The following is a 22,941-nucleotide window of genomic DNA, read 5'->3' as shown; positions in this document are numbered from 1 at the left end:
TACGTGGTGCGCTCCTGTCATGGTCTAGGACAGGACAGTATGAAGTCATTCTCGACGCGAAGTCAGCGACGAAGACTCACCTTAATCGACAGAGCAATACTGAGAGATGGAGAAATCACGTCCTTGAGATGAGGTATACGAACAAGTTCTGCCACGCCAAGAGCAGCTTGCAGAACAGGAAATACCCGAACCAAATTACACCGGTAACCCTCTATGCTGCAAGTTCCAGAACTTCTAAGACTTATGATCCCCGACTCAGTAGACCGACTATTGGAGGAGGTATCGGAGGAGGTAGTAAATGAACTTGTCGAAAGCAACGAAGGCAATCTTTGAAGAAGACGCTTGCTATCCTGTGGAACCGGTCTGCGAGACCTCTTTGTACTATTCTTGAGCCGCTTGAAAATTCCCTTGACACCCGACATGAGGTCAGTGAGAGTTGCCATGACGGCTCTTCCTGCCGTTGTCATGTGAAGTGGCACATGGTTATCAACCATTTCTCGCTGGATTTGAAGTGGACGGCGATGAACGGGTGGTGCCACGGAAAGGCAACTAATAATTTTCCAAGCAGATTCCACTGTCCCATCGAAGCGATGAATGGTTGATCCCAAGTTGATCATGGACCGCCAGAAGTCGGACTGCAGTTCGTTTTCGCGTGCTGAGCCAACCTCTTCAGTTACTTCATCCCACATCGTAGTAACGAGGACGATATTCTTGAAGTTCTCCTTTCCACATAGTTCCCTGAACATATTGTAGTTCCTTAACGGTGTCCCTGAAACCCTATTATCTGAAATTCGGTGAAAATACAACACGCCGCTCAGTTTGATGTTCTTTTTGTAGCTGAAACGTTGTCAGAACTGAGACTGCGCAAAAATCAAGTTGGCTGGCTTACGTTGCATTCAACCAACGCGCAATTTCCCTAAGAATCTGGGCATCTGTCATGAACGTATCGTCGAACCCAGGAGTATCAACTAAAACAATGTTGCGGATGCCATCGGAATGAGGATATCGGACCGGGCGCATTTCATTTGTATATGACATCATATCATGACCGGCATTCACAGCGGGTCTTCCAACCGCGCAGTCAACAAACTGGGTTCATTCAATTCGAATGAGCTTGTGAGCATGCATGGAATACTCACAGTACTCTTCCCAGCGCCAGTAGGACCCATGACACTGGCATCGAGCATTAGTGTTAAACACCGATATGGGGAGTAATACTGACGCACGCGACAACGATATCATTCTCATCAATTGCAATTTCCCCGAGCGGAGACGTCGAAATTGCAGTTAGATCACTTGCACTATCACTGAACCGGCATTCGAGGGCGGCGTTGCTGTTTACCCAAGCTTGGACATCCTGGTTACCCCTCGGTGGTGTATCGCGAACATTCCATTCAGGTATGTCACTTAAAGAACTTGAGATATAGTTGATGTCCCCAAGAGCCGCAAACGGGGTAGATGAAGAGGAAGTGTCGTCGGTATCCCTTAATGGAGAATGAGACAGGGAAAGAGACTATATCCGCTATTATCAAAGAGAGTGCATGCAAGACTTTGGGATTTACCTTGGGCTTGGGCGGCGACATCAGGAAAATGGAGGACGCAGCAAAGAGGAGATTGCAACAAGGACTGGAGCATGGAATGCATAGTATTTGACGCCGCATTTAGGAGGCACGTCAAGGAGGTACGACACGCCTTGAAGGGCAGGTATCACTATTGCTCCACAAACACGAGGACGGACAACGTTCTCTTCGGACATCCGAATTCCCGGAATCGAGCGCCAAAAGCACTGATCTTCAAAGGGGAATAGTCATAGTCCTACGAATGAAAGGAGCTTTAAGTGATCGATCGAAATAAGCCACAATTAGAAGGGGTAGATTTGAGAGTATAAATGATGGTGATAGAACATGCGGACAGCTTGATACGGGTGTATTGGCACGTGCCCGGACGGTATTATACATACCTGAACGTTGAACCCTGCGAGCTCTACCCTACCCACGGCGAAATCCTCTGGCGCATAGAATGTCTTCCAAGCTTGTTATCATCGCGTATGTCCTCCCCGTGGATCCTTTTCGTTTTAACTACACTGTCCCTGATTGATGAGTCCTACGGGAACAGGGAAATCCGACGTAAGTGAAGGAATGATCTCTCCTGATTCATTCACCAAAGAGACATGTAGTTCATCAGCCAACTCATGGGAAGAAAAGAGGACAGTTCAGCACACGAGCTCAAATCGGATACGCAAGGCCCTTGAGAACTCACAGTCAATCTTTCCAACAACCAACTATACGCATTCGTCGACATCCCGGTGTAGTAGGGAGGCCTGGGGGCCGGAGGTGAGGACACAGCCACATTAGGCTTAGCCAGACGGTGGTAGACACGGACGTGGACAAGTTCGGTAGATACATCATCCCTCGAGCTCAGCTCATCGCTCGTAAGGCTCTCTCCCACTGCTCCACCGGGGTTCGATAACACTTATCGATCAGAGCGAGATATACTCCGCACGATCGCTGGGTGGCTGGGGGAGAAGTGGGCGACCGAGTTTGTTAGATTAACCACTCACCCACGCGCAAACAGATACCGCAACGAGGTCAAACTGACCGGCATCATCTACACGCATCATCGGATGTCGGGATCAATATGCAAGCACCTCCACATGTTGAGCCGGTTGTGTGGAGACAGGGCTGTCGGGCGTGTGCGATCTGGAAGCCGCTACTTGACGCAGGGGCTCGCCATGAACGATTCAACAACTCTTCGGGTTCTGCGTGGGAAATTATTCGAGGGTTGACGGGGGAAGGGCAGGCCATTTTCGTTCAGGAAGAGCTGGTGGATGTGGAAAGCAGGCTAGACGAGAGGACTGCGGGAAAAGCCTGAAGCCAAACTTCAGAAGACGTGGGATGACATGGAGAAACTGAAAATCCCCTTCTTCAGACGCTTAGCACTGCACTTTTTTAAAAAGCCACAATCTGTAAGTCCCCCGTTTGGTCGTTATTCACCGACGCAGAACTCACGCAGATCCACAGCATAAGATCGAACTATACCTGCCAGGTCAGTAAGTTGCTCCCAAAGTTTTGACTTGTGCTGTGTGCACCCCTCAATTGTTTTCTTCACCGTTACTTCTCCTACTCTTCCTGTATACATTCGGTATGAAAATTCACAGACTTACTTTTAGCGGGGGAGAGAGACTTGGTCGAGCCAGATGTCCCAATCCTGTGAACCCACGTCTCACGCCATTCTATCCGATACCCGTGATCCAAGACCTGCGACGATACCCGATAAAATCATGCGCTATCAGCCTGTTCACTCCATTCACAGCGGTTGCCAGATTCCATCGAGAGCAACCGTGCCAATCACATTCAACAAATTGAGCAGCAATGCCACCTGGGTCATCCCAACCGATAGTACTCGTACCAGCTTGTATCGAATTTCACGGTAAGTATTGGTTATTCTACAAAGGACTCGTGTATTGTCCCCGATGTCACCGGGAACTGAAAACGGAACATGCGAAGAGGGCGCACCTTCTACCCAATCTATAATGGAGAGTTCCGCTATTAGCCAGCCTGTGACGGCGTGGAGGGCGACCAGACCTAACTCCAACAGGGACATCAAAAACATGCTCGAGGGGAGGTTACAACGAGGACAACAGCATGGAACACGTTTGACCTCATATTCAAGTGGCACACCACGAGGAATTAACTTGCGGCACGTCATTGGAAAGCAGGTCATCAATTCATTACATTTTCCCGAGGAATGCAGACGATAGTGACGGGATTATGAATCTCTCCGCATTGTAAAAGGGAACTTCCGGCGCTAATGTGTCTGTTCCTCCACACTACCTCACTTCCTTCGGTTCCCTCTTTCCGATGTACAATATAGAGCCGACTGCAATTTTTATACTCCCCCTGAAAACCTCCAAGACTCGGCTGGAGACCAAAGACTTCTTCGGACAGGCTGAAGATGCGGCCACAGTGCTACCGTTAGCAATGTCATTCGCCGTAGTTGCATCACTCGATGCACCGCTAGCTCACGTTGTGCCACGCTTATGCGTTCTTACTTCGTCAAATCACTGTCGTAGCCATGACGCTCTCGCACATCGTATGGAGGGTCCTGCCTTGTGTCTCAAAACAGCTCTTAAAATCACGACCGTATGCGACATAACATACGTGCGTATCCTTTCCAGGCGTATATCCTTGCAACTGGAAGCCTGGAATCCATAGCACGCTAGAAGGGAGGACAGATATTTTCGTGTCCACGAAGGAGAGGCGAATGCCATGCTAGGGGGTAGACGTACCGATTCAAATTGGTCCGGGGATAGTTCCTGGATCGACATTTTGCAAACGTATAATTCCGGGCTAATAGAGATAACGGCGAATGGTATTGCAATGATGATTGGCGTGATGAAAGACACGGTACTCCTGGAATCACAGATCATCACCAGCATCATTATAGTCGGCGCAAGGGCAACGGGATGAGTGGCCTACTGCACCAGTTGGTAGGACTTAGCGTGGGGGAAGGATTGGGATGGATTGTGTAATCCTACAAACTGGCTGAAGTTGAATGACCAGATTCCCTCAGGTAGGCATCAAAAACTTATAAGCCCCAGAGCGCCCCAACGAGGGCCTATATCCGAGAATAACGTGTGTGCGTTCATCTACAGACCATGATCGTCAGTTGGTGTCGTTCACACTGCTAGTGCCAACGGAACGCAGACATGGAGAGATGGGATCGCTTCAGTATTCAATGAACACTTCAAGGCGAGCCCGCATCCCTTCGGCAGCCGGCAGCCAAAAGGTGGCTGACCCGAAAGGTACCCTCCGAAAGCAGATGTCAGGCTCTCCACTGCCCTATGGATTCAGCACGCCAGTCGTCCGCTCCGCCCGCCTACCTTCCGCTTTAACTATCAACATCCGCATTGCGCATCTACTCCCCCGTCCCCTCTCTGCGTCACGATTGATGGACGACGCGGAGCCCCGACTGTTCTCGTCGCGTCAACGGACGCCAACGAACCTCATGTACTCCTGCCAAACGCGCTGGTCCTTCCGGGTAGTTGTAGACGAAGAGACGTGAGGAGCAATCCTTGACCTGGTGGATCCCATCCTGCATGGGTACTCCCGCGGGTCAGATAGTCACATGGATATGCTCGCTCAGTCGTACGCATTTGCAATCCACTGTCGCGGTACGAAACCTCGACGCGTCTCGGGGTACTGAAGTTGACTGTAGGGGCGTCAGCAGTTCCATCGATGCCGTTCCGTCGCTGAACGTTGGGTCTACATGAGTCGCATGAGACGATCGTTATCTCTCTGGACGACATCTCACCTGTATGATACGCCATATACCAACACTGTGCTTTGATTCTCTAGTGTTTTTCCGTTGATGCAATCTGTACCCTTGGGCTTATTGTCGCCAGCGAGACACCAACAGGCTAGCCCATTCGCTGGAAATGCAAGGCAACGTGGCGTGATCGATGACACGCCCTATACGCAATTAAGTGGATTCTCTGGACGATAGCCTCCGCTATACGGACGACCACTTCCTCGTGCGTCGTCATGGCTTTTTTGATCCTTACCCTCATCGTCTGCTCCACTGATAGGGTACCGGTCCGTTTCCTTCCTTGGCAGACGCGTCAACGAGAGATTGATTAGGCGAACTTGTCGAGCTTGTGGGACTAGAGGTGCGTTTTGTAGTGCCTCTGTAGCTAATGGCACTGGGTAGGGAACTGATAGCTCTGACTACAGCGTAGATCATTACTCGCAAACATTGCCCCGGAGGCCGTCGTCGTAACAACGTTTCATTCGAGCGAGAAGACGGTGGAGATGAGAGATATGACGGTAGCACAAGGCCCACCTTCCGGTTGTCTGTGCACCTGTCGTTACTTACCTAATCATATTCATATTCGAGGATACGAAGATGGGGTGATGGAGATAGCACGTCTGAGTCTGCTAGCAAAGGGATAAAGAACGAACGTAAGCCTGACAGAAATCTTTGATTTGGTAGAATCGAATTAGTCTACATACCTACTCCGGGCGTATGATGCAGTCGTAGAGATATCTGCAGAGGCCCGACCGGGGAGGGAGAATGCCACCGGTTCCGCGTCTTCCATTCGCAACCTTCAATCCTATCAAGGGCGAAGAGTCCGGGATATCTGACAGCAATAAGCGAGACACAGCATAACTATACAAAATATTGCATTCCGGACTGTCGTAGAGCACTTCAGTGCCCCAGCAGAAGTGTAACAGAAAAAACTCACATTCGGCCTGCCCATCCCCTTGTCCCTCTCATTCCAGGGAACCAGACCAAATACCTTGAATTCATGTTCCACACCTTCTCTTAGCGTTAACAGCGACGCCATGTTCCCACGTCGATAGCAATAATTGGGTGCGGACCATATGGTGACTAGGGCGTTGTCGAACATGTATTTGTAGCCTTCTCGAACCAGTTAGTGGGCGCGGGCGATAAGACTGAGTGAGATTGAGTTGACGTGGTTGAACTGTGAAGATGCTAGGCTGGGTATATGCGATTAACCTGAATGGCATGAACGAAGTACCTCTCGAGTTACGTTACCTCCGAATAGCCAACTCGCACCGCTGGGATTTACAGCCCAATTATCGATGTCGTCAGGATCTGACCACATGAAGCCTGTGTGCAACATCATCAAATGATTCCAACTTGAGGAAGGCTGAAATAAAACGCACCGCAGAATGTGCATTCGTGGGGAATCTCCTGGGCTCTTGCGAGGACGCGAATTTAGTCGAGGGTGCGTATATCCGGAGAGAGTCTGCCATGTACGCATAGCGTTTCTCCGCCGATGATTTGAGATGGGTTATAAGTGATGTTCGTCAGGAATGTGTGGCGACGTACTACAGCGAGATTCAGATAGCCGAACACGTTACAGCAAGTTTTCCGTACTGCGGCGCTTCCGTATTTATGTTGGCATTCGTCTGGGGAGAATTAACCGGGGTGAAGAGTGCATGCAGAGACAGATCATAGAACCCGTAGACCTGGGTGATTTTGTCGACTTTCGTGATTTCCTCGCAACAACGTGACCTTGGCAGGATATCTGAATAACCATAAACAATAATAGGGGCCAAGTAATGATCGGAACAGCTTGCCCTGCTTTGAGTACTTGGAGTAGTGACATGGTTTCAAGACTGTAGTGGCTCCAGTCGACGAAATCACCCTACGAAGTGTGATATGAGCTGTCGAAGCTGCGATGCTCAAGGAACACCTACGTGCCATGAAGAGATAGGTTGTCTCTGGCACGCTGCCTCGCATGCTGCTGGTCTTTCACTCTCCAGTGGGCGCTGGGTTCAGGTTTCAACGGCCGCTCTTCCCTGGTCTGGTTTTCTACGCAGGTTTTCTCTTTACGTATGGCTTCCCTGTATGTGTTTTTCGTTCATGTATTGGAATGAATGGTCACGTGGTTGGCCATGGTGCTTGTACTTATAGATATGTTTTTGTCTTTGGTGAGCCTCAGTCGTTTGTGTCTACGACACTGAGCGTGTCCAAGAATTTAGTTCTCCTACAGGTTATGTGCGATAGACTGTCACGCCGAGGATAAAACCGGGCGAAGGATGCGTTTCCCTGGACGTAGAAACAGCTATAAGAGAGGTAAGTTGCAATTCGGCCAGCTAACGATCGAGGGATAACTGGAGCTAATGGGTCTTGCAGTTCACAGCAACATTTTCTCGATCTCGGTATCGCTCCAGGATATCTCATGGGCTGAGCGGTGCCGATTAGACGCCCCCGGTCTCTCTTCTTGGTTCGCGTGGAAAGGGTTCCTCCGGCAACGGGTGAATATGGAGTGTGGAACACTGAGATCGCGACTGGCAGTGTAAGAGGTACGGTTAGCGTCCCCATGTAACCGACGGAGTGCGGAAAGCTGACGTCGTTAAGCAGGAGTTGCAACTACCTCGCCTGCTTAGGTGGATGTGCTTTGTTCTGTTGCTTACCCAATCGTGTTCGCGTTTCCTTGTGAGTGTCAGGTGCCACCGAATGTGGGGGAGGATGGTTGCAAGGTTCATGTTCGAGGATTCTGAGCGATACGCGAATCAAGACTAACGAAACCTCCATAAACAGAGGGGCCCAGTCAAGGTGGATGTCTGCGTATAAAGCCTTTTGGACGTTGAAGGAGGGGCTATACAAGGTCGAGGCCAGAATCGGTGGAGAGGACGAGGGGTTGGATTTTTGTAGTTGACGAGCCGATGAGGTATAGACGTGGATGTTTCGTTTTATTTCGTTGTGAATCCTATCCCACCTTCGATTCGGGAGCAGCTTACGACTAGCCTTCGAGGGCAAGGGTGGCTACGAATGGCACTACCAGCGGTTGCTTGTTCCACATATTTCGTAGGTCGACTGCCAAAAGGTGGTTGACCGGAAGAGCCTTAGGAATCGGACGTCAGCCTCCCAGCTGTCCTTATAAATGCAGCACGCCAGTCGTCTCGGAGGGAGAATTCTACCAACGTTTATAGGCTCTACGCATCTAATGATTGGCAGTTAGAGCATACATTGAAACTTAGATGATCACGTACCATGTCTCATCCCTTCAGCGAGCCGGCAGCCAAAAGGGGGCTGACCCGGAGTACACTCCCCGAAATCAGATGTTAGGGTCCCAACTGCCCCTATGTATTCAGCACGCCAGTCGCCCGCCCTTCCCGCCCACCTTCCTCTTCAACCATCATCAACAACCTACTATGCACATACTCCCCCCCCCGTCTCCCTTACGTCACGATTGATAGAAGACGTCAAGTACCAATAAACTTCATGTACTCCTGCCAAGCGCACTGGCTCTTCGAGCAGGACAAGCTCCACAGACGGAGGGGTGAGCGGAACATTCCTTGACCTGGTCGAGACCTCGTCGCATAGTTACACGAACGTACTCTGCTGATCTTCCGCATCTGCAACTTAAGTTACTATTACAGTGTGGCATTTCAATACCTTTCGTGAGAGCTACGAGATCGTCCGTCGAAGGTAATCTTTGAGTGGGGTGAGAAGTAAGTGGCAGAGTATAAAGAGAGATGATCACTTACGTGTCGAATTGCACCGTGTGTTGGGAATGGAAATGCATATCCCGTTGCTTGTCTTGTACCCTCAGAAAGACGCGGGGTGGACGTCTGATGGATTACTCGCTATATCATCGAAGTCTTCGATCCCGTCATAAGCATGGCCAGAGACGAGGATACAAACACGATTTGCGTGTGACTAATACACTCACGCAATGCGAGGTTCGCCGTCCTTACCAAAGCCCCCTCCGAAATGCGACTCGGGGTGTGTGTGACAGTGCCTGCTTGTCCCTGTCAGGCTGCGACGCAGAATACACCAGCTGGATACGTACCGCGTCGGTGAATTCCCCTATCGGTCGTAGGGACTCACCGTTGTACCTTATAACATGGGTAGACCCATCCTGTGTGATGCGATAAACTGTCCCGCCTCTGCGAGTCCGATGTCTTGCATAAAGAGGATAAAACCAGGTATGTGCTTTGCGAGGTGTGCAGGGATGTTGACAAATGCAATGGCGGATCCGTTGCCTATGAACATACTGGTGACGTGGAGAGTGTACGCCGCCTTGGACTTGGCGAGACCATCGCGTAGATGGCGTCTGGTGTCGTACCGATCTGGGAGTACGTCACAAGAGACCTATCATGGTATCATCGTGTTGCTGTAAAGGAGGATACTGGGCAAACCCATTGTCTGGAGAGTTCCATGTACACACGACGTCGTTAAACTGGTTGTCTATGTGACTGACCGTGTCGTGATTGGTGAGTGGAAGAACCCCGTGCCCCCCTCGACTGAAACTCGCCCTGTTGTGATCGCTATGTGTAGTACTTCGTGTGCTTGAGTGTCTGCATGGTTATGGAGGCGACGTTAGAGGGAACGGTGGCCTGTAGATGTGCCGTACGTGCACAAAGTGCACCCACCGGGTCCAGAGAGCAGTGCGACATCTGCAGAGGATATTTATTAGATGATGAGACGCCAGACCAAGACATGTTCTTGAGTCGTCGTGGATGCTCCGCCACGCCTGCGACGAGTTAGAACTTCTACTAAATATTAGATTGCCCAGTGCCCATCTAATGATCCGTCTGTAGCATCGAGTACAGCGAAGACGTTGCTGGCTGTCGCTGTGAAGATGAGATCGTCATGAAAGTTGGTCTTGAGTGGAACACCGACGAGACTGAAAGGTCTCAAGTATAACATCGACATTCAGATGCATCCCTACGAGGATACTTATCGACAATCCAGGTGCCGCACGATTCGATAAATGAGATGTTTGCTGGTGACGATGTTGCTGTTGTATTACATCTTACCTCTCCCATCTCAGTGGAATGGCGCACGTGTTTTGACAAGCGTACTGATGAACGTGAAACAGAGGTGCGACCCGGACATGTTTTATCATCGCGTGAGCACTGGTTTTTGGGGCAGATTCAGATCCTGGTGAGAGGAAATGTGAGGGGCTGAGGGTATCGACGAGTGAGGACATGGTGGAGCCCAAAGATTTGGTGGCACGGAGGGTGCGGCAGAGGGCAGTGCATGCGGTGGACAATTTTCTGAGGTTGGTGACGGCTGTAGATATGGCCAATAGCATCACCACGTCTTCCTTCGACATGTCGCCACCAACCCTTACCCTGTGTGACATCGTCCGGATTCTGTGGAGCTCAGGGATCATTACTAGGACCTGCACTGCCAAATCTGCATCGGTTTCCTGATCTCGAAGAACACGATGTGACTTTGGCTGTACGCACTGGTCCTACCGTATGGATAGCTCGAGGAACTGTAGGCCATATATTGAGCACTGCGAGCAAGTTTACGATGCATCATTCTTCTCCCCTCTAAACTCCAGGACAGACTGTGTTAGCAGGCTTGTTAGCGATGACGACAGGTGCGTACCAGCAGTCAGAGAGGCTGAGACAGCCCTACTGAATGTTCGCTCTGGTGTTTAAGATGCGAAACGGATCGAAATTGTGTTTCGGAATGATGTACACGGAGTCGCCCTTGCGGGCGAAAGTCAAGTCGTAGGAGGTGATTATGGAGGTGACATTCAACGACGGAAGATTGAAGACGGACGACAACAGGGGCAAACCATGAAAGCGAGTAGCCCTGTCTGGTCTGTTGGCGTGTCCCAGGATGACCAGTGGATCGTGTTCGGAGACCACAACAACAATGCAATCCTTTGGAACGCAGCTGCCACTCAGGCGAATGTGCGTAAGTTCACAGAACACAGCTACCATGTAAATTCGGTCGATACCTCGAGCGACGGTACTAAACTTGCCACTGCGGACTTCTTCCGTGCCCGAATATTCAGCATCCCTTACGGCGACCGACTCCTTCCCCTCTCACATTCTACCGTTGCTGGCATCAAGTTCTCTCTGGACGGCACTCGATTTGCTACCGTCTCGACGGCACAAGGTTTCCGTGTCTACAGCACCGACAATATTTTGTTCGATTCAGGTCAAAGCGGTTGCGCCAGCGGTTATTTCGTCACTCCGTTAGCCTGGTCGCCTGATGACCAGCAACTGCTCGTCGCGAACGAAGGCAAAATTATCTGTTTTGGCCTTTCCAAGTCTTTGACTTCAGAATGGTCGATCCATGAAAACCAATCCCAACCATCTATAACATCTAACAGCAGATTCATCGCATGTGCCGCACATTCATCGGTTTCGCTATGGGATTGTGCGTCCCACAAGCAGATCGGTAGCATTATCACACATACCATAGCGGTCGGATGCGCCGCCGTCTCACCAAGCGGGTGGTATCTCGCATGTGGAAATGGCAAGAATATTACAATCCGCGATCAGTATCTCGACTACAGTGTAAGTGTACATCCACTCATGAAGCTCGCTTCACTAACAATCACCATGCTATTCTTGTGCCCTGTGTAACGCTTTAATCTGTCGCTAATTCCGCGTCTCTCAGCTTCCGCTCGTAGATTTGAGTAACAAGACCTTCGAGTCGCAGATACAGGACGAGCCGACGAAAAACGAAGTGTTACTCTCAGGAGATTGCGGGCGCTTCTAGCCCTAGCCACTACGTGCTAGCGAACCGCGCACTTATACGAACAAGACTGAAACATTCGGCACCTGTGATAGAGGACGTCAAGGAGGTGAGTCCGCTTCCTCACTACTCCATGTGTATGGTTGCCCACATGCACCCCAAGTCCCACCGGATTCGGCGATCACCTATCAGCCATATCGCGATGGCGATTGCTCCACTTGCCCAGGGCGATCGGGAGGGTGCGCTGCGCACATTCGACCTTGCATTTTATGATTGTGAGCTGCATGACCACAGAATTCTCTTACTACTGAAGGTGCGCGACTTAATCTGCGTCCTTTTCACCATTAATCTGCGTTCCGCTCAGTCGATCCTTGTGTTTGAATCCGGAAATCAAGAGGAGCGCGTAATGCGCGCAGAACGCCTCGCTACGATAGCGGGCGAGGACAACGATTTCAACGCTTCCTACCTTTATACCCAGGTACGTGCCTCGCGTGACGCCGACATGTAAGTATCACTGCTGATTCATCCCGCAGATGCTTGGGGTCATGTACACGAACAAAGACAGCTACGGACGTGCGATATCATTGATCGAGCATGGGAAGAACCTGGCCCCCAAGGACAAACAACGTCCTCCGCTAGTGACGATCTCACTTGTAGGTCCTCTGCTCTTACTAGCGTTGCCTATTAATGCAATGCCCCACGAAGACACCCGGGCGGAGTCCCAACGGACCGGATACCACCGCCCGGCAACATCTATGTGAGACCCTCTATGCTGAAGGACGTACTGCCGAAGCCACGGAGATCCTCCTCAATATCATCAGGACGTCAGACAAGGAGCGAGATGCAATTGTGGGTTGGATCGCAGGTATGTCTTGTAACCGCTAGTTGACGTTCACATTCATATCTGTCGTCAGACTTCACCCAAAAATGTGCTGCGACGCTTGAGCGTCTTGGCGACGATGCTTTCGGATCTTCAGAACATGACGACGCAATAAAATAATACTCAGTCCTTCAAGTCCTGCGAGTCTACTTATCAAACGAAGCAGAACTCGCGCTACAAAAGGGTTGTGGGAGGAAGCAATACAGGATGCGAACGAGGTATGCATGGTATCTCTCTTGTATGAGTGGGTTCCCCTACGGTTGTTGTATAGGAGGTGAAAGCGGATCCCTCCAGTCCTTGGGGCTATGAGGCCACGCATGTGGTGCTTCATGGCGCGAAGCAGTATGACGAGGCAATCGAGGCTTTCAAGTCCATGCTGCATAGGATGGATCAGTCCCATGACCCCGCAACCACCCGTATGTACCTCCTCTATGAAACTAATACCCCAAGTGACGGTTTCACAGAACTCCGTAAGAACTACATTTCACCACCCGACGTGATTGCTGCAATCGATTCCATCGTCGGCGAGATCTGTTGTCCCCTCGTCGTCATTGATGTCACTACCGGCTGCCTTTGCAATGATACTGGGCGGATGCGTATTTTCAAGGCTGATACGAGGTTCAAAGGACTTGTTTCATCCATGACAAAAAAAGTGGACAGGACGGAGATCCGACATGTGGTTGAAAGGTTTTTCGGATACGTCATGTTCTCGCACGCATGGTAGGGGAACGAGCCGTCGTTCCAGGACGTCAATGTAGTCAACTCCGTGTGGGACCTTCCCGACACGCCCCTGAATAACAAGTTGCATGTTTTTCGCCTGGAAACGCGCAGGTTCGGTCACAATTGGGCATGGTCATATACGTGTTGTATCGACAAGTCCGCGAGCTCTGTCCTTAACCAGTCCCTTACCTCCATGTACAAGTGGAATGCGAATTCGGCGGCCACGCTCGTATTCCTTGCCGGTGTAACCCATCCGCCCAAGCCCGGGGACCTTTCGCGTAGTTTATGGATGGCGCGAACTTGGACATTATAAGAGTTTCTCTCACCAAATGTCATCTTTTTCTACGACTCCGAGTGGAAACCGTACTTCGGCAATACTGGCGTGAGCCACAAGCAATCTCCAGGGATCATGCAAGAGCGAGCGGATGCTATCAAGATCCCCTCCGGAACCATCGTCACGTTCTTTCCAGACAATCTTGGGGTGCGCGAAAAACTTCGTTTCGCTTCGACGCGCAATGCGAAGTTCGATGAAGACGTCGCATACTCTCTGATCGGGATATTCACGTCTGATATTAGGCCCCACTACGGCGAAGGAAGCGACGCTCTCGGACATCTCCTGGAGGAGATCGTGGCCCGCAATGGAGAGGTCACCGTACTTGCGTGGTCAGGGAATTCATCGTCATACAACAGCTGTCTCCCGGCTTCGATTTTCCGTTTACAGCCAAATTCCTTACGACCCCTCATCACTCGAAGGGGCAGAAATGAAAAGTTGCATCGCGAAGCTACGTGACAAGTTTCCCAGACAAAAAGCGCGAATTATATATAATAAGATCAACCATCTTTCCCTCGCCCGTTTTACAACCTGACGTCTGCACCTTCCATGCATCGTCTTCTCTGTAGGAAGTCTCGAGAAGCCATGTGGAGGCAATGAAAAGTTATATCTTGCCCGGGTATCGGGGCTTGGTGAAGTGGAATTCACGACCATAGATCAGCTCCCGCTGAACGGGACACAGAAATTCGCCTTCGCGCATCCGTGGATCGATCATACCCGAGGCCTGAGCAGTGGTGTTACCTTGGAAAATGACTCGGAATCTGACCCTGATTCTGACTTGGATTGTCCCTGTACCACAGGTTGACAGCTATACCCGGGCACTGGAGATGATCGCTCGTCTCGGACAGTCCTTCAACGCGTTTCTTCTCGTACAACAATAGAATGGAACGTACAAGAGGGTCGCTGCCGAGAGGGAGATTGTCGTCTCGGGGCTCGGAACCAACATTACCTCCAAGAACATTCGAGTGAAAGTGCTAGAAATCCTTTGACGTGTATGTGGGGGACTGCTGGTTGTTACATCTGGTCTGTATTTCTCCCTTCAGCGGTCATTTCTGTGTTCGTATTTTCGTGCTGTTTTCGTTGTCTTTGTTCATCGTTCTCATCATACCCCTCCCGACATCGTCGCATCTGTCGCATATATACGTGGCCCTATCCGGGCCAACAAAAGCTATCTATCTACGAATATACCGACACGATGTATTTACCTCATACGTATTCCAAAACGTGCTTTGTTCTGTTACTTACCCAATGATATTCGTGTTTCTTTATGGGTGTCACGCACCACCGAATGTTAGGGAGATGGGGATTCGATGGTTGGATAGGTACGTATTGAAGGAGGCTAGAATTAGTAGAGGACGGAGGTTGGAGTTGACGAACCGACGAGGCATATATGTGGGTGTTCCATTTTGTTTCGTTGTGAATCCTTTCCGACCTTCAATTCGAGTGCAGGTTCCGACTAGCCTTCGAGGACAAGGGCGACAATGGAGAGCTCTACCAATGGTTGTTTGTGGTACATACATCTAAGAGCCTTCGGAATCGAATGTCGGCCTCCCAATTTGCGAGTCGTCTTAGAGGGAGAATCCTACCAACGTCTCGTAGACTCTACGCATCACAACCAGCAGTGCGGATATGCATTGAAACTTAGATGATCACGTACCAAGCCTCGTCCCTTCGGCTAGCCGGCAGCCAAAAGGTGGCTGACCCGGAAAGTACCCCCGAAATCAGATGTCAGGCTCACAGCTGCCCTTATAGATTCAGCACGCAGGTCGTCCGCTCTGCACGCCTACCTTCCTCTTCAACGATCATCGTCCGTACTGCGCACCTACTCCCCTGTCCACCCTCTTCATCACGATTGATGGACGACGCCGAGCCCCGACCGTTCTCGTCGCGTCAACGGACGCCAACGAACCTCATGTACTCCTGGCAAACGCGCTGGCCCTTCCGAGCAGGATGAGGTTGGTAGATGGAGGAACAAGAGGAGAAATCCTTGACTCAGTCAATACCATCCTGTACGGGTACCCCGTAGATCGGATAGTCACATGGATATGCTCGCCAAGTGGTACGCATTTACAATCTGCTGTTGCGGTACGAAATTTCAATGCATCTCGGGGATACTGAAGTTGACTGCAGAGGTATCAGCAGTTTCATCGATGCTGTTCCTCGGCCGAAAAAGGAGTGCATACGTTGACCCTAAGTCGCGTGAATTTATCACTATCTCTTCCTAGATGACATCTCACCTGTATGATACGCCATATACCAGCACTCCGCTTCGATTCTCTAGCGTTTCTCCGTTGATGCGAACAGTGCCCTTTGGGGTTATTGTCGCCAGAGAAACACCAACAGGCTAACCCACTCGCTGGACATCCATGGGCATTGCACAGTGTCTTCCCCCTGCAAGGCAACGTGAGCGTGATCGATGACACGCCCCATACGCAATTGAGTGGATTCTCTGGACAACAGCTTCCGCACTACGGGCGACCACTTGTGATCACCAATGGCTTGCTCCTCGTACGTTGTCGTGGCTTTTTTATCATCGTCTGCTCCACTGATAGGGTACCAGTCCATTTCCCTCCTCCGCAGATGCAACTTTTTCGGGTCAACGAGAGATTGATTAGGCGAACTTGCCCAGCTTGTGGGACTAGAGGTGTGTTCTGTGGAGCCTGTGTAGCTGATGGCACTGGGTAGGGAACTGATAGTTCTGACTACGGCGCAGATCATTACTCGCGAACACTGTCCCAGAGGCCGTCGTCGTGACAGCGCTTCATTCGAGCGAGAAGACAGTGGAGATGAGGGATATGACGGTAGCACAAGGCCCACCTTCCGGTTGTCTGTGCACCTGTCGTTACTTACCCAATCATATTCATATTCAAGGATACGAAGATGGGGTGGTGGAGATCGCACATCTGAGCCTGCTAGCGAAGGGGTAACGAACGAACGAAAGCCTGACGGACATCTCAATCTTCTGATTTAGTAGAATCGGATTAATCTACATACTCTCCGAGCGTATGTTGCAGTCGTAGATACTAGAGACATCTGCCGAGGCCCGACCAAGGAGGGAGAATGCCACCTGTTCCGCGTCCTCCATTCGCAACCTTCAATCCTATCAAGAGCGAAGAGATTGGGACATCTGACAGCAGTAAACAAGATTCAGCAAAATATTGCATTCCGGTCTGTCGTAGAGGTGTCAGTTCTTCAGTGCCCCAGCCGAAGTGTAATAGAAAACACTCACATTCCGCCTGCCCATTGCCTTTTTTTTTTTTTTAATTCATAGTTTTAAGTGCATGAGGTTCTAACGAACCTATGTCGCACTATACTATCGTCTGTTTATGCTGTCTAGTGGTGGCCCCCTGTGGCCCGCCTACTCCCACAAGCGAGTGAATGCCCTGGTGGCAGGGCCTACGGCCCCCCACCAGTCCTCCGTTCCCGCCGGCTGTTTTAGACACTCCGCCTTGGAGTGGGGTAGGCTTAAGACGTTTCTAGACATTAAACTGAGGCTACACTAATTCGGCTGCTGTTAGGCAAGCTGGTAAGGGAGACATCGCGTTCTTTAGCTCTGCTGTTTGATGACTATGTTGTAGGGACTGCATTTTTTGCAGTGGTGGCGGTATTATGGTAGGGTGAGATGACTGGGGAGCTTGTGAACGGAGGTAGCATTTAAGCCGAGGGTTTTTTTTTTTTTTTTTTTTGGAGTCTGATGGGAGTGATGGAGCGAGGGGTTGGGGCGTGTGCAAGTCGGACGAGTCGAGTGGGGATGAGGTCGTGGTTTATTGTGGTTTTTAGGCAGTAGCCTGGTGAGGTGTGGGGTGGACAGTCTATTGGGTAGACTCGGGGGAGCGGTCATGTTACCTATGCTAGGGCTTTATCAGGTGTCTCATCTGGTTTTATACATCTCACCAAATGTTTCCTTTAGTCGTTTCATGTTTGACACATACTTGAGGAGATGAGGCTGAGCTCTAGCGTTTGACAGGACGTACGGCAGTGAACTGGCGTCCCTACCCAAGGCATTACGGAGAACGTGCCTTTCCCTGTCGTACCTTGGGCACTGGAACAAAAAGTGGTGTACGTCTTCTGGGGTGGTCTCGCTGCATTGCAGGCAGAGAGGTGTATCGCTGCGTTTGAAGCGGTGCAGGTGTTTGTTGAGCGGGATGTGACCTGTACGGAGTTGGATGTACAGGCCTGACTTTCTTTTAGGGAGCGGAGCAGTCAGTTTTACAAATGAGTTACTGGGCAGGAATGGGTCGACGTGAGAGATCCTGCTGTGACGCAGGGATCTCTGCCATTCTCTGTTCCAGAGGCTTCTAAGCTTGGCTGCATAGGCTTGCTTTAGGGTTGAGACACTGATGGGTAGATGTTCTGCTAGTGTTGATGGGAGGTCTCCTGATGGACTGTTGGGTATGTCTCCCTTCACTGCTAATTTGGCTTCTCTGTCCACTAGTTCATTACCTTCTATTTCCATGTGGCCAGCTATCCACTGTAGGGTGATGTCCTTTTTTGTCAGGCATCCATTTTTGCATATATCTCAAATCATTGACCTGAAGCGCATAGGTAGATAGTGCCTGGGTTTGGCTGATGGTCACTCACTGGATCGTATAACTGCTTGATTATCTGCAAGTATGGAGGCTGGGAAGTCAACCTTGTCCCTAGTAGCCAGAAGATGGGCTGCCAGGAGCAAGGCTGCCACTTCCGCCTCGAAGACTGTGTGTTCTGATGTGCTGCCTAGACAGTAGTGTAGGGTGATGATGTGTTGGTAATCTACGTACAAGGCTGCTGCTGCACCAACTCCTCCATCAGTGCACGACCCATCTGTGAACACTAGAGTCCGGTTTTTTATCTGGGGCTATGGCAGTTGAGTGCATGGGGAGGGCATATGGGGGTAGCAGGCATGGGCAGATCTCTGTGACAGCTCTTGGGTTGACCTCCAGGTTGTGGAAGAGGCGGTGTAGTACCATGCGGTGGTGTTTTACATTCCTTTTTGCTGCTTTTTTGATGTGTTGGTGAAGCAGGTGCATAACTGGCAGCGATGCCAGGCGTAGGGACGTTCTATGTAGTATTTGTTGGACAAGTTGGGGAGCTGGGAGCATGTGTGCATGTGCTAGAAGGGCATCCATGGGCATGGTTCTCATGGCTCCTGTTGCTGCTAGAATAGCCATTCTCTGGATTGTGGTAATGCACACTGTGACACCTCTTGAGCCTCTTGATTTGGAGGAGAGGTCCCCAGTGTAGGGTGGGTGTAGCCATACTGATGCTGCATATGTTATCTTTGGCACCACTACTGCTTGATAGAGTCGTTGCATCTGTTTCATGGGGATGCCCCATGAGGATGTGGAGAGTCTTCGTAGCAGGAGGGCCTGCTTTGTTCCTTTCGCTAAGGCTTGTGCTGCTTGTGTTTTCCACCTTAGCTCTTGGTCGAGGATAATCCCTAGGAACCTGTGAGTAGCTGACGGATTTATGGTGGTGTCTCTTAGCATTAGTGGTGGTCTGGATTTGTTGTGGCTGAGCATGAAGTCCATGAGTGCAAACTTGCTAGTTTCGAAGTGGGAATTGTGTTCTTTGGACCAGATGAAGCCACTGTCATCTCGTTCCATCATGTCATGTAGGATGGTGTGGGTCGCTGCAAAGGTTTTACTGATAGCTATAAAGGCAGTGTCGTCTACAAAGGCTAGCATTAGTTCATTTTTACCTTTGGCTGTATCGACCAGATCCGAGCTGTATATTACATATAGGATCATTGATAATGGATCCCCTTGGCCTATACCATTTTTTATTTCGAACCAGTTGGATTCGTAGTTGTCAAAGTGGATTTTGGTTTTTCTGTTGGAGAGTAGTCATCCTGTGTAACTAACAATTTCCACAGGCAGACCCTGCTTTCTCATGTTGTGTAGTAGGCAGTCTGTGACGGCATTCGGAAATGCCCCTTCAATGTCAAGGAAGAGTGCTGATACCACTTGCTTTTGTCACCAGGTGTGTTGTATCATGGACTCGAGTAAAATCAGCGAATCTTTGGTTGAACGGCCCAGCCTACTGCTGAAGTGTGTGCCTGGGAGTAGTTGGTGTTTCTCAAGGATGTATGTGGTGTTTTCTGCTACAATTGCTGATAGAAGTTTAGTGGTGGTGTTGAGGAGCACGATGGGGCAATAGGCCTTTGGTGTAGTGTAGTCTGCCTTGCCAGGTTTATGGAGAATTACTGTTGTTGATTCTCTCCATGGGTCGTAGTAGGTCTGCAGCATGAACACTGTGTTAAAGAGGTGTAGTAAGTAGCTTTCCAGGACTGGAGATTTTTGAAATACTATGTTGGCTACCCCATCAGGCCCTGGGGCCTTGTATGGGCTGAGATTTTTGATTGTTTGAGCAAGCTGGTCCTTTGTGATGGCCAACCATTGCACTTCTGGTGGTGGGTATCTGTAGTCTTGTGGTACCGAGGACTGGGGTGGAGGGGGTGGGAAGAGCATGTGCGCGAAGGCTTGGCTTTTGTCCTCATTGGTGCTGAGTGTGGTTGCAGCTCCATTGTCGTCTAGTTTTTTCAGTGTTGGTACATGGGTGTTACTGCCATCTCCATAGGGCTTGGATATGTACTTGTTCACTATCCAGAGGTTGTCGTTGTTTGCCTCTTCAAGCCAGTCCCTCCAGTGGCTCTTTTTGGCAGATTGAATGGTCCTATCATACTCCTTAGCTTTCATCTTTCATTGGCTGTGACTGGGGTGATTGCATATTGCATGGAACGTGTATGATGCTTTACTTAGCATTTTTAGCTCATTATGTAGGGTCATTAGTTCTTTCATCCACCATCTTTTTCTGTGAGGGTGCAGGCGTGTCCTCGGGACCTCCTTCTCCATGGTCCTACACAAGGCCTCGTCTATGCCTCTGGCTGTTCTTTGGAACACTGTTTCATTAGTTATTGCTGCTGGAGGGCCGATCTTCGCCAGCTTGGCTTTGAGTGAGCTGTTGAACCTCTTCCAGTCGACCTCCCTGAAGTTAAAGGATGGGGATGTCGACAATGGGGTGAGGGTCATATCGAGCAGTGTCAGCACCGGAAGGTGATCGGTGTTGGGACCACAGTCCTCTGGACTGGTGTCACACTTGGATAGGTCCGCTAGCATAGACTCTGTACAAAAAACGTTATCTGGACATGTCCAATTCCCTGTGGAGGAGGATTGGAGCGTGGGTTTGCCCTTGGGCAGGGCCTGGACCATGCTGTAGTCCGCTACCAGTTCTAGTAGCTTGTGTGCTGACACGATTGTGGAGGCCATGAACAGGTGGTGATTGTGTTCTTCATCCCACATTGGGTGGTGTCTGTTGAAGTCTCCTGCCCATATCATTCTGTTGCCTTCATTTCTTCTGATGTCCCTTATGTTTGCCATTAAGAAGGATCCCATGCCTTCCACCATGTGGTCGTGCTTGCAATCATTGTATATGTTAAACAGCATGTATGTTCCTTTTGTCATTCTCAGTCTCATAACCACCACATCCACAGATGGGAAGTTGACCTGCTCCCAAGTGTTAGTGCTGATTTTTGAGTTTATCAGAGTTACTGCCCAGGGCTTTGCTCCTTGTGCTAGTTTTGCTGTTGGTATACCACCCTCCATCAGGTGTTGGCTCTGGTGTTACCAAGTTGATCTATTGGGGGTTCCTGTAATGCAACTATGTCCCATTCCTCGGCTAACTGGCTGTTAATTAGTGAGTGTAGTGCTATATGGGAAGTATTAAGGTTTTGTTGCCATATTCATAGTTTGGTCAGTGTGTCATCTTGAGTATGGCTTTCAGACATCATTAGAGGAGGGGTTGGGGGGAGTTTTGGCTGGTGGGGTTGACATCAGGGCAGGTTGGAAATTGGGGTGGGGTGGTAGAGGATGTAGCAGTGAATGAGTATGGATGGGGGGGGCTCCTCTGCCTCCTCGTATCATGTTGTGTTGACCTCATTTGGGGACGTGGGTGCGGATGTTCATGGCCTTGCCTAGGGTCATTTGTCTTAATTGTCCCTGGGCAGCAAGTGGGTTTGGAGGGGGTCTGGTCCATTTTATGGGATCTAGAGGGCGTGGGGGTAGTTCTACTTGTGTCCACTCCTCTGAGGTGGGGAAGTATGGCATCCTGTTCTCCGGGGTATGGTTGTGTAGTGTATTGCAGCATCTAATGAAGTCGGGGCATTGTCTGTCATTGCTGGGGTGGGTGTTGTTTTGGCAATTAACACAGAATACTGTAAGGGAGGTGCATCCTTGTGCACGGTGTGGTAGGGTGCACAGGCCGCATGTGTCTTCCATTTGTTTGCAGTCCTTTGCCAGATGGCCTGTTCGTTGACATTTGAGACACCATATTGGCTCCCTTTTGTCCTTGTACAGGCAGAGCCTGTCTAGACCCCAGTAAAAGCCATCCCTCAGGAGGCAGTTGGCTGTATCAGGTGAGGTGATGAAGGTGAGGGCATGGGCTACTTTCTGGGTGGGTGAGCATTTTGCAGGGTCCTTAATCCATTTGATGCACAGTATCAACCCAGTCTGGATGTTGTTCTTGTTCTCCATCCTGCATAGAGTGTCAGGGCTGTCTAGGTCAGTGGTGATGGGAAGGAATGGGATGACTATACTATACTGTCTGTCCTTGATCATTGCTGTTCCACCTAGTTTCTCCAAGAAAGCATTTCTGTTTGGTGCATCTCTGATCCATGCTGCAGACTCCTGGCTGTTGAGTTCAAGCAAGATACAGTTGTTGCAAAGGCAGGCAATGGACTTAAGTTGGGGGCCTGGACCGTTGATGCAGTCTACCATATCGATCGCCTGTTTAATGAGGTCAATGGATGATTCTCTGCTGGTTGTTTCATTGAGGAGTGGGTGATCACTGTTGAGTTCTGGTAGTAGTTGCCTTTCTTTGATGGCTGCATGAGCCCTAGTGAGTTCTGGGGTGGGACAAGTTCCAAGCAGGATCTGGTTTGGGTTGGCTGATGTTGTTGTGAGGGCATCTCTGTAGGATATGGGGAAGGGAGCCAGGGGAGCATTGGTTTTGAGGAGGGTTTTGACTTCTTTGAGTGCTGATTTAACCAATC

The 22,941-nt window shown here is 50.2% G+C and overlaps 8 protein-coding genes across 8 annotated transcripts; 4 read left to right on the top strand and 4 right to left on the bottom strand.

Moving 5' to 3' along the window:
* Nucleotides 1-419: 419 nt before the first annotated feature.
* Nucleotides 420-1,172, bottom strand: F5J12DRAFT_705671 (P-loop containing nucleoside triphosphate hydrolase protein; the record flags this gene model as incomplete). The annotated part of the gene is made up of 3 exons (XM_051740563.1): nt 420-837; nt 890-1,089; nt 1,140-1,172. Coding segments are annotated over 3 exons (651 nt in total), but the record flags the coding sequence as incomplete, so codon positions are not given.
* Nucleotides 1,173-1,358: 186 nt separating this feature from the next.
* Nucleotides 1,359-2,013, bottom strand: F5J12DRAFT_338430 (uncharacterized protein). The gene is made up of 2 exons (XM_051738956.1): nt 1,961-2,013; nt 1,359-1,815 (listed from the first exon to the last, which is right to left on the bottom strand). Exon 2 carries the CDS (start codon nt 1,659-1,661, stop codon nt 1,404-1,406), a length of 258 nt encoding a protein of 85 aa, XP_051596853.1. The 5' UTR covers nt 1,662-1,815; nt 1,961-2,013; the 3' UTR covers nt 1,359-1,403.
* Nucleotides 2,014-2,455: 442 nt separating this feature from the next.
* F5J12DRAFT_706721 (uncharacterized protein) lies at nt 2,456-2,695 on the top strand (the record flags this gene model as incomplete). Its single annotated transcript, XM_051740575.1, has 2 exons — nt 2,456-2,526; nt 2,575-2,695. Coding segments are annotated over 2 exons (192 nt in total), but the record flags the coding sequence as incomplete, so codon positions are not given.
* Nucleotides 2,696-6,168: 3,473 nt separating this feature from the next.
* F5J12DRAFT_906961 (Metallo-dependent phosphatase) lies at nt 6,169-6,628 on the bottom strand (the record flags this gene model as incomplete). The annotated part of the gene is made up of 4 exons (XM_051748850.1): nt 6,169-6,192; nt 6,245-6,420; nt 6,457-6,484; nt 6,542-6,628. The coding sequence occupies 4 exons, from the start codon at nt 6,626-6,628 to the stop codon at nt 6,169-6,171; spliced, it is 315 nt and encodes a 104-aa protein (XP_051596851.1).
* Nucleotides 6,629-7,230: 602 nt separating this feature from the next.
* Nucleotides 7,231-7,740, top strand: F5J12DRAFT_338864 (uncharacterized protein). Its single transcript, XM_051738958.1, has 2 exons — nt 7,231-7,605; nt 7,666-7,740. Exon 1 carries the CDS (start codon nt 7,268-7,270, stop codon nt 7,553-7,555), a length of 288 nt encoding a protein of 95 aa, XP_051596850.1. The 5' UTR covers nt 7,231-7,267; the 3' UTR covers nt 7,556-7,605; nt 7,666-7,740.
* A 5,011-nt stretch (nt 7,741-12,751) lies between these two features.
* On the top strand, nt 12,752-14,718 carry F5J12DRAFT_785172 (uncharacterized protein; the record flags this gene model as incomplete). The annotated part of the gene is made up of 7 exons (XM_051743189.1): nt 12,752-12,831; nt 12,990-13,080; nt 13,134-13,538; nt 13,587-13,860; nt 13,897-14,245; nt 14,304-14,368; nt 14,483-14,718. 7 exons carry the CDS (start codon nt 12,752-12,754, stop codon nt 14,716-14,718), a joined length of 1,500 nt encoding a protein of 499 aa, XP_051596849.1.
* Nucleotides 14,719-14,888: 170 nt separating this feature from the next.
* On the top strand, nt 14,889-15,173 carry F5J12DRAFT_851485 (uncharacterized protein). The gene has a single exon (XM_051746545.1). The coding sequence runs from the start codon at nt 14,908-14,910 to the stop codon at nt 15,163-15,165; it is 258 nt and encodes an 85-aa protein (XP_051596848.1). The 5' UTR covers nt 14,889-14,907; the 3' UTR covers nt 15,166-15,173.
* A 1,010-nt stretch (nt 15,174-16,183) lies between these two features.
* F5J12DRAFT_338947 (uncharacterized protein) lies at nt 16,184-17,211 on the bottom strand. The gene is made up of 3 exons (XM_051738959.1): nt 17,143-17,211; nt 16,908-17,083; nt 16,184-16,855 (listed from the first exon to the last, which is right to left on the bottom strand). The coding sequence occupies exons 2-3, from the start codon at nt 16,996-16,998 to the stop codon at nt 16,230-16,232; spliced, it is 717 nt and encodes a 238-aa protein (XP_051596847.1). The 5' UTR covers nt 16,999-17,083; nt 17,143-17,211; the 3' UTR covers nt 16,184-16,229.
* Between the last annotated feature and the right edge of the window lie 5,730 nt (nt 17,212-22,941).

This window comes from Pisolithus orientalis (assembly GCF_024613125.1).
Source record: "Pisolithus orientalis strain OTSU chromosome Unknown F5J12scaffold_34, whole genome shotgun sequence".
Lineage (NCBI taxonomy): Eukaryota > Fungi > Basidiomycota > Agaricomycetes > Boletales > Pisolithaceae > Pisolithus > Pisolithus orientalis.
The sequence above is the reverse complement of the archived record's forward strand: the minus strand, read 5'-3'. Positions and strand labels throughout refer to the sequence as shown.